Here is a 10973-nt window from a genome sequence, read left to right as displayed (position 1 = left end):
GTGATACAGCCCGACAAGATGCTCTCAATTGTGCATTTGTAAAAGTTTGCGAGGGTTTTACATTTCTTCAGCCTCCTGAGGTTGAAGAGGCACTGTTGCGCGTTCTTCACCACACTGCCTGTGTGGGTGGACCATTTCAGTTTGTCCATGATGTGTATGCCGAGGAATTTAAAACGTTCCACCTTCTCCACTGCTGTCTCGTTGATGTGGGTAGGGAGATGCTCCCTCTGCTGTTTCCTGAAGTCCACAATCATCTCCTTTGTTTTGTTGACCTTGAGTGAGAGGTTGTTTTCCTGACACCACACTCCGAGGGCCCTCACCTCCTCCCTATAGGCCGTCTTCATTGTTGATAATCAAGCCTACTACTGTTATGTCATCTACAAACTTGATGATTGAGTTGGAGGCATGCATGGCCACGCAGTCATGGGTGAACAGGGAGTACAGGAGAGGGCTGAGCACACACCCTTGTGGGGCCCCAGTGTTGAGGATCAGCGAAGTGGAGATGCTGTTTCCTACCTTCACCAGCTGGGGGGCGGCCCGTCAGGAAGTCCAGGACCCAGTTGCACAGGGCGGGGTTGAGACCCAGGGCCTCAAGCTTAATGATGAGCTTGGAAGGTACTATGGTGTTGAATGCTGATCTGTAGTCAATGAACAGTATTCTTACATAGGTATTCCTCTTGTCCAGGTGGATTAGGGCAGTGGCGATTGCATCGTCTGTGGACCTATTGGGGTGATACGCAAATGAAGTGAATAACTACACTGTTTGTATTCGGCCATATTCCCAGTCAACTTTCCATGATTAAATGTGGTGGTTCGTGCTTTCAGTTTTGAGCGAATGCCGCCATCTATCCACGGTTTCTGGTTAGGGTAGGTTTTAGTAGTCACAGTGGGCACAACATCTCCTATGCACTTCCTTATAAACTCACTCACCGAATCAGCGTATAAACCAATATTATTCTCTGAAGCTACCCGGGAACATGTTCCAGTCCACGTGATCAAAACAATCTTGAAGTGTGGATTCCGATTGGTCAGACCAGCATTGAATAGTCCTTGTTATGGGTACATCCTGTTTGAGTTTCTGCCTAAAGGAAGGGAGAAGAAAAATGGAGTCGTGGTCAGATTTGCCGAAGGGAGGGCAGGGGAGGGCCTTGAATGCATCGCGGAAGTTAGAGTAGCAGTGATCCAGAGTTTTGCCGGCGCAAGTACTGTAGTCAATATGCTGACAGAATTTAGGTAGCCTTGTTCTCAAATTAGCTTTGTAAAAATCCCCAGCTACAATAAATGCAGCCTCAGGATATATGGTTTCCAGTTTGCATAAATGCCAGTGAAGTTCCTTGAGGGCCGTCGTGGTATCGGCTTGAGGGGGGATATACACGGCAGTGACAATAACCGACGAGAATTCTCTTGGGAGATAATACGGTCGGCATTTGATTGCGTGGAATTCTAGGTCAGATGAACAAAAGGACTAGAGTTCCTACATGTTGTTACAATTACACCATGAGTCGTTAATCATGAAACGTACACCCTCGCCCTTCTTCCCGGAGAGATGTTTATTTCTGTCGGTGTGACGCACAAAGAATCCCGGTGGCTGTTTTCCATTTCAAATTCAATTTCTGTCCTTTGTTCAGCAACACTTTGATGCGAGCAAGACAATGTGTTATAGAGTAACTATTAAAAAGAGTTTAATAAAAACCTCTCGAAAAGCTTTACTGATTGTATTAAGTATCTGCAATTTTCGTCAGTTGGAACGGAACCTTCTACGGTGACTGTGCAGAATACGTGCCTGGAAGAAAACCCAACTTGGATTAATTGGGATATTGAAAACAGAACACTGCCTAACTTGAAAGAGCCTGCAGAAGGATCATAAAATGACCCCCAATTTGTTTCTGCTTTTGTTATGACTATAATACACATGTACAAAAGAAAAGTAGTGTATAGGATACAGTAACTTTTTCCTCTGATTATTTCATTCAGCAATAGTGATTCATGGGATGATAAGCTTTATGAAACACACCACCCAGGGTGATCATATAAATGAAACAGGCTTCACATAACCAAGAGACTGTCAGTAAGAGACTGTCACTCGACCAGCGTATGGTTAAGCACAGCTGCAACCAGATCACTTAAAATAAGATTTTGGGTTGTTTTCTTTCCAAGATACAGATGCCGTATCTTAATTTCATCGTCATGTTGATGCACGAATGTTACTGCACAGCAGGAAATGCAAACTTGTAGTGTATTGAAGGTTTAAAAAGGCTTCTAATGTTTGTAATTTCCAGTTTAACAAACTGTCCTAACGAAAAATGTATCAACCACTACAAAATAAATCATAAATTATAATCCACATTTCCTGTTGCTGCAAGGTTATTTTGCTGCTGTAGCGAACTGGCTCAAATTAAGATCCTACATCTGTACAGCAATGAGAACACATCATACAATCAGAATTCATGAGTTGTTCTGCATCTGGTTAGGGAAAGGAAATACCTAGTCAGTTGCACAACTGAATGCATTCAACCAAAATGCCTTTAACATTTAACCCAAACCCTCTGAATAAGAGGTGCGAGGGGCTGCCTTCATCGACACCCAGTTGTTGTGGGTTAACTGTGGTCCATGTAGCTCAGTTGGTAAAGCATGGTGCTTGCAATGCCAGGGTTGTGGGTTTGATTCCCATTGGGGACCAGTATCAAATTGTATGCACTCACTGATGTAAATTGCTCTGGATAACAGCATCTATAAAAAGGTACAGTAACTTCCTTGCTCAAGGGCAGAACAGCAGATGTTTCCGGGTCAGGGATTCAAACCAGCAACCATTCAGTTACTGGCCCAACGCTCTTACACTTTGTGGACCAGCGCTCGCTTGTACAGAGAGTCTTACATTTTCTACTGTTTGAGTGCCTGCACCTCTTTAGAGAATACCGGCTCAAAAATACAAACCCTGGTACATAAATATGATGTACTTTAATCCACTTCAGGCCCTGTTCAGCACTATTCTAAGAACAAGCACTGTTCAGCACTATTCTAAGAACAAGCCCTGTTCAGCACTATTCTAAGAACAAGCCCTGTTCAGCACTATTCTAAGAACAAGTCCTGTTCAGCACTATTCTAAGAACAAGCACTGTTCAGCACTATTCTAAGAACAAGCCCTGTTCAGCACTATTCTAAGAACAAGCACCATTCAGCACTATTCTAAGAACAAGCCCTGTTCAGCACTATTCTAAGAACAAACACCATTCAGCACTATTCTAAGAACAAGCCCTGTTCAGCACTATTCTAAGAACAACCACCATTCAGCACTATTCTAAGAACAAGCCCTGTTCAGCACTATTCTAAGAACAAGCCCTGTTCAGCACTATTCTAAGAACAAGCACCATTCAGCACTATTCTAAGAACAAGCCCTGTTCAGCACTATTCTAAGAACAAACACCATTCAGCACTATTCTAAGAACAAGCCCTGTTCAGCACTATTCTAAGAACAACCACCATTCAGCACTATTCTAAGAACAAGCCCTGTTCAGCACTATTCTAAGAACAAGCCCTGTTCAGCACTATTCTAAGAACAAGCACCATTCAGCACTATTCTAAGAACAAGCCCTGTTCAGCACTATTCTAAGAACAAACACCATTCAGCACTATTCTAAGAACAAGCCCTGTTCAGCACTATTCTAAGAACAAGCCCTGTTCAGCACTATTCTAAGAACAAGCCCTGTTCAGCACTATTCTAAGAACAAGCACCATTCAGCACTATTCTAAGAACAAGCCCTGTTCAATGTCAGCACTCAATGTCAACAAAACAAAAGAGATGATCGTGGACTTCAGGAAACAGCAGAGGGAGCAGACCCCTATCCGCATCGACAGGACAGTAGTGGAGAAGGTGGAGAGTTTTAAGTTCCTCGGCGTACACATCACGGACAAACTGAAATGGTCCACCCACACAGACAGCGTGGTGAAGAAGGCGCAGCAGCGCCTCTTCAACCTCAGGAGGCTGAAGAAATTCGGCTTGTCACCAAAAACACTCACAAACTTTTACAGATGCACAATCGAGAGCATCCTGTCGGGCTGTATCACAGCCTGGTACGGCAGCTGCTCCGCCCATAACCAGAAGGCTCTCCAGAGGGTAGTGAGGTCTGCACAACGCATCACCGGGGGCAAACTACCTGCCCTCCAGGACACCTACACCACCCGATGTCACAGGAAGGCCAAAAAGATCATCAAGGACAACAACCACCCGAGCCACTGCCTGTTCACCCCGCTATCATCCAGAAGGCGAGGTCAGTACAGGTGCATCAAAGCAGGGACCGAGAGACTGAAAAACAGTTTCTATCTCAAGGCCATCAGACTGTTAAACAGCCATCACTAACATTGAGTGGCTGCTGATAACATACTGACTCGACTCAACTCAAGCCACTTTAATAATGGGAAAATTGATGTAATCAATTTATCACTTGCCACTTTATATTATTTATATTAGATAATGTTTACATAACCTACATTATTCATCTCATATGTATATACTGTACGCCATACCATCTACTGCATCTTGACATCTTGATGTAATTAGATGTATCGCTAGCCACTTTAAACAATGCCACTTTATATAATGTTTTCATAACCTACATTACTCATCTCATATGTATATACTGTACTCTATACCATCTACTGCATCTTGCCATCCTGATGTAATGTATCACTAGCCACCTTAAACAATGCTGCTTTATATGTTTTCATACCCTACAATACTCATCTCATATGTATATACTGTACTCTATACCATCTACTGCATCTTGCCTATGCCGTTCGGCCGTCACTCATTTATATATTTATATGTACATATTCGTATTCATTCCTTTACACTTGTGTGTATAAGGTAGTTGTTGTGGAATTGGTAGATTACTTGTTAGATATTACTGTATGGTCGGAACTATAAGCACAAGCATTTCGCTACACTTGCATTTACACCTGCTAACCATGTGTATGTGACAAATACATTTGATTTGATTTGATTTGTTCAGCACTATTCTAAGAACAAGCCCTGTTCAGCACTATTCTAAGAACAAGCCCTGTTCAGCACTATTCTAAGAACAAGCCCTGTTCAGCACTATTCTAAGAACAAGCCCTGTTCAGCACTATTCTAAGAACAAGCCCTGTTCAGCACTATTCTAAGAACAAGCCCTGTTCAACACTATTCTAAGAACAAATATTAGACCTACTAGAAATAGAGTGCTCTCTGGAAGTCATGAGAAGAAAACACACTTTACTATGACACTCAGAAGGAACAAGTGTGTATGACTTCACTGACTACTCAGGAGGACACTAAACAACTAAAGAGCCCTAAAGACAGGCTGGATGGTCAGAACAGGTCGAGACACATCCTATGCACAAAGTTAGACTGAAAACCTACTCAGAGAATGAAGCTAAATATGTCTGTATGGAATGGTGCACATTCCCTCATCTTTAATGGCTATTGTTTACCACCACCTGTTGTGTTTACTGAATACAACACAGAACATTGTTTTCCTGTGTGGCTACATTATTAGGAGTTAGTAACAAACAGAACTCAATGAAGTGGTATTGTTGACAGTTTACCATGATGGAATATGAATTGATAAGAAAAACAAACCTTGTTAATTGTGAACAGTTAGCTAAATCTACTGTCCTAACTTAGCTGCATGGCCTCAAGCATGTGAAATTCTGAGTTATACACAAATCTAAAAATACTTTCTGAGAAGTGCAAGAACTTGTTTTACTTGCCAAAATTATAATTCACTTGAAGGGCATATTGTTATAGAAAACAAAAACATGGGCAGGTTCCAGAAATCAGTCCAGAAATATGAGGTTCATGGTTAATGCTGTTAAACCCTCTACTGGACCAAAAACTACCAGATCAGTGATTAATGAGATACAATGTTCTTACGAACTATAAATGGATCATGAAAAACCTCAGTCAACATCTGAGCCAAAGGCCAACCATTTGATACTGTCTCAAAGAACCTACTACAGTAGTCACAGGACAGAGGATCAAGTCTATCTACGAACATTTATGTTCAGTTCAGGGCCACTATAAAAGTCTCTCCCAAAATGAGAATCCTGCTTCACGGGACCTGCCAAATCCTACTACCCCTTTAACACACACACACACACACACACACACACACACACACACACACACACACACACACACACACACACACACACACACACACACACACACACACACACACACACCACCATCTGGAGTGTTTCACAAACATTTTGATGTGTTGAACCAGAAGGCTGTTATGAATATTTTCTATGTGATTTAAGATTGAAGAACAATGAATGGACCCAGATTAATTTGCATAGAGGACCTATAAAACAAGGAGAGGAATCAAGACTACATTTGGATCCAGGAGAAAGCACAATGATCTTAAATGTTTTTCCACAGTTTCTCCTGAGCTGAGAGGGTGATGTCACCATGTGACAATGGAGAGAAGGGAACTCTTCAGCTGTTCTGGGCCCGTCTTCATAAAGAGTCACAGTGTAGGAGTACTGATCCAGGATAAATGTTGCCTTTTAGATCATAATGAATATGATTATATAGACAGTGGGACCTGATCCAAGATCAAGAGTCCTATCCTGAGATGTTTTATGAAAACAGGCCCTGGTCTCAACTCCAGGGTGTTCAAATTCAATTGCTTCAGAGTAAATACACTTCTTTATATAGATATATATATCACAAAAACCCATTGTCTGGACCAAAACTCTCCAAACTCAACAGTTCTTGGTGCAATCCATAACAATCTTTAGAGTTATTTCCTGTGTATGTATATGCCTCCTACAGAGGATGCCTCCAGGACAGGGGTTGGTTGGCTTGGTTCAAATGACGAGCAGACCTTGATGATGCCCTGCTCTGCGGACTGCAGGAGACAAGGGTTACCACAGCTCAGCTTGTGGAGAAAATTCTCTGTACTCATGACAATGAATACTTGGCGCCCTCTGCTGGAATTTAGCTGTCTGTTTGCCCCTGCATGCATGCGATTCAATATGATCAATACATTTTTCTAAACGACAAATAAACACAGTGCATGCACAGTTTTAATTCAACAATTCAAATATAGCTAGTATTTTACCTGTCTTATTGCCTCTTTGCTGTTTTAAAAGTTTAAAAAACTGTTTTTTCAGTCTTGCTGAAAAGGATGTTGGGGCGTCGTTGTTATGGCAACGTTTTCAAGGCATTCAACAGAACAGAGAGGCTGAGATTTACTGAAGCATTTTGTTGTTTAGCTAGCTAGCTACCAATAACATTTACAAATAGCTCTACTTCCCAGACCTAACTTTTATGGCATAATGCTGGATCATTATTTTGACAAAGTTGAAGTCACAGGTGAATAAAGGGACTGTTACAGGTAAGAATAACATAGTGTAGCTGTAAGAGTTAACGTTAGCTACCTATAGCTATGTCTTATTTCCCTAGCTGGCTAACACGAGTCTGGTCAGTTGTAACTAGTAGTTAGCAGTTTTGAGTAGAAAGCGAATTTATCGGTTCTGTTTGGCTAAAATGATTCATTCGTATCATCTAAATCCAATGCTCTCTAGCTAGTAACGGTTTATTACAGATAGAACAGTGATCATTGACATTGCACCTTGCAAATGAACACAGACAGTGGTGCGCTTCTAGAAAAATGAGTTAGGAGTGGAAAAGGTTCATTTGGAGGCCTGAACACAGGCCCAGTCTCCAGTTGAAACGGGTTCAATAGTCTTTCTATCAGTATTTATTGTATACTTCTTAGGCCTAACAATTCGGGAAAAATCTGTTGATTTCACGTTGAATTCACGTTAGTTGACACTCAACCAAATGTGAATCAAAACTAGACATTGAACTGACGCCTGTGCTCAGTGGGAAGTAAGTCTGAAGAGGATAGGGACTTTACTTACTGTAAGTTACTGGGCCAGCAGCCATGGTTTAGAGGGGTCCAGTCACTGGGCCAGCAGCCATGGTTTAGAGGGGTCCAGCCACTGGGCCAGCAGCCATGGTTTAGAGGGATCCAGCCACTGGGCCAGCAGTCATGGTTTAGAGGGGTCCAGTCACTGGGCCAGCAGCCATGGTTTAGAGGGGTCCAGCCACTGGGCCAGCAGTCATGGTTTAGAGGGGTCCAGTCACTGGGCCAGCAGCCATGGTTTAGAGGGGTCCAGCCACTGGGCCAGCAGCCATGGTTTAGAGGGATCCAGCCACTGGGCCAGCAGTCATGGTTTAGAGGGGTCCAGTCACTGGGCCAGCAGCCATGGTTTAGAGGGGTCCAGTCACTGGGCCAGCAGCCATGGTTTAGAGGGGTCCAGCCACTGGGCCAGCAGCCATGGTTTAGAGGGGTCCAGTTACTGGGCCAGCAGCCATGGTTTAGAGGGGTCCAGCCACTGGGCCAGCAGCCATGGTTTAGAGGGGTCCAGCCACTGGGCCAGCAGCCATGGTTTAGAGGGGTCCAGCCACTGGGCCAGCAGCCATGGTTTAGAGGGATCCAGCCACTGGGCCAGCAGCCATGGTTTAGAGGGGTCCAGCCACTGGGCCAGCAGCCATGGTTTAGAGGGGTCCAGCCACTGGGCCAGCAGCCATGGTTTAGAGGGGTCCAGCCACTGGGCCAGCAGCCATGGTTAAGAGGGATCCAGCCACTGGGCCAGCAGCCATGGTTTAGAGGGATCCAGCCACTGGGCCAGCAGCCATGGTTTAGAGGGGTCCAGCAAAGCAGCTGGGTTTAGTATTTTCTGTAGGTTCCAGAACACTGAGCTGTGTCCCAAATGGCAGCCTATTCCCTATAGTGGACTGCGTTTGACCAGGGCCCATGTGTCCCATATGGGGCCTGATCAAATGTACTACACTATAGAGAATAGGGTGCCATTTGGGACACATCCTAGGTCAAAGACTGGAGCTGGAGGCTATGAGGGTTGCAGCAGTCTGTCTTTCATCAGTGTAATGTAGAGTGGATAGAATACACAAGGCTAAGATTTTGTATATTCCTGTAAATACTTTGCAAAGCCAGTAAATGTAAAATGTAAATGACTAGTAGTTACGGAATTGTCTAGTGCTCTTCTTCTTTAGAAGATCATGAAAATGCTGACTAATCCTGTCTGTCTGCTGTCTGTCTGCTGTCTCTGTCTGTCTGTCTGCTGTCTCTGGCTGTCTGTCTGCTGTCTCTGGCTGTCTATCTGCTGTTTCTGGCTGTCTGTCTGCTGTCTCCTGTCTGCTGCCTGCTGTCTCTGCCTGTCTGCTATCTCTGGCCGTCTGTCTGCTGTCTCTGGCTGTCTGTCTGCTGTCTCTGGCTGTCTGTCTCCTGTCTGCTGCCTGCTGTCTCTGTCTGTCTGTCTGCTATCTCTGGCTGTCTGTCTGCTGTCTCTGGCTGTCTGTCTGCTGTCTCTGGCTGTCTGTCTGCTGTCTCTGGCTGTCTGTCTGCTGTCTGCTGCCTGCTGTCTCTGTCTGTCTGCTGTCTCTGTCTGTCTGCTGTCTCTGGCTGTCTGCTGCCTGCTGTCTCTGTCTGTCTGCTGTCTTTGTTTGTCTGCTGTCTCTGTCTGTCTGCTGTCTCTTGCTGTCTGTCGGCTGTCTCTGTCTGTCGGCTGTCTCTGTCTGTCTGCTGTCTGTCTGTCTGCTGTCTCTGTCTGTCTGCTTCCTGCTGTCTCTGTCTGTCTGCTGTCTCTGGCTGTCTGTCTGCTGTCTCTGTCTGTCTGCTGCCTGCTGTCTCTGTCTGTCTGTCTGCTGTCTCTGTCTGTCTGTCTGTCTGTCTGTCTGTCTGTCTGTCTGTCTGTCTGTCTGTCTGTCTGTCTGTCTGTCTGTCTGTCTGTCTGCTGTCTCTGTCTGCTGTCTCTATCTGCGTGTCTGTCTGTGTGCGTGTCTGTCTGTGTGCGTGTGTGTCTGCGTGTCTGTCTGCGTGTCTGTCTGCGTGTGTGTCTGCGTGTGTGTGACAGGGCCACTATGAGCCAAGCTGGGGAGCAGACCAACCCTCCCAGTGGAGGAGGAGGAGGAGGAGGTGAGGAGGAGACTACTCCTCTATTAGCCCTGGCTCCTGATGCTGACCTACAGGAGGAGAGCCTGGCCCTGGGCCCCACTCACGTCTCTGCCAGCCCAGCCTTCCAGTGCTTAGACCAGGTAACACATACTCTTTTCACGCTACTGAGACAAGCCGAGCCGAGCTGACCCCTACTGGGCTGACCTAGTTATTCATCCACCATAGTTGCTAGAACTCTGTCACCATGACCAGTTGAAACCAGAGGTCTCTTCACAGTCCCCAGGTCCAGAACAGAGGCTGGGAAACACACAATATTAAATAGAGCCATGACTACATGGAACTCTCTGCCACACCAGGTAACTCACACTTTACGTCATGACGCGGACTGTGAAGAAACACAAAGATATTTTGATGCATTTTGCATTGTAATATGCATTATATTATGTATTGTATTGTAATTTGTATTGTATTATGTATTGTAATATGTATTGTATTGTAATATGCATTGTATTATAATATGTATTGTATTGTGTATTGTAATATGTAATGTATTATGTATTGTATTGTAATATGTATTGTATTATTTATTGTATTGTAATATGTATTGTAGTATGTATTGTATTATGCATTGTATTATATATTGTATTATGCATTGTATTATCTATTGTATTTTGTATTGTATATTGTATTTTGTATTGCATTGTATTATATATTGAATTTTGCATTGTATTATATTATGTATTGTATTTTGTATTGTATTGTATTTTGCATTGTATTTTGTATTGTATTATGTATTTGTCAAACGGTGGGTGTAGCTGGTGCATGGAAGTCAGGCGCAGGAGAGCAGAGATGAGTGGACAAAGCACTTTACTGAGGCAATTATTAGAACAGAACGCAACCGCGTCACAAAAACAAATGCCCAAAGAACAAGTGAGGCAGCACAAAGTACAACAACCAAGTACAAAGTACCGGCTGCCACAAAGCACGGGTACAAAACAAGACCCG

The 10973-nt window shown here is 44.0% G+C and overlaps 1 protein-coding gene across 1 annotated transcript in view; it reads left to right on the top strand.

Annotated features, from left to right (window-relative positions):
• The first annotated feature begins 7151 nt into the window (after positions 1 to 7151).
• LOC106598741 (coiled-coil domain-containing protein 146-like) overlaps positions 7152 to 10973 on the top strand; it is a 77638-nt gene continuing 73816 nt past the window's right edge. Inside the window, 2 exon segments of the mRNA XM_045698675.1 lie at positions 7152 to 7382; positions 9928 to 10108. Coding sequence (XP_045554631.1) covers positions 9935 to 10108 — 174 coding nt within the window. The 5' untranslated portion in view covers positions 7152 to 7382; positions 9928 to 9934.

Source organism: Salmo salar, chromosome ssa17 (assembly GCF_905237065.1).
Source record: "Salmo salar chromosome ssa17, Ssal_v3.1, whole genome shotgun sequence".
Taxonomy (NCBI): Eukaryota; Metazoa; Chordata; class Actinopteri; order Salmoniformes; family Salmonidae; genus Salmo; species Salmo salar.
Note: the sequence above shows the minus strand (reverse complement) of the source record. Positions and strands in the feature narration are given on the sequence as shown.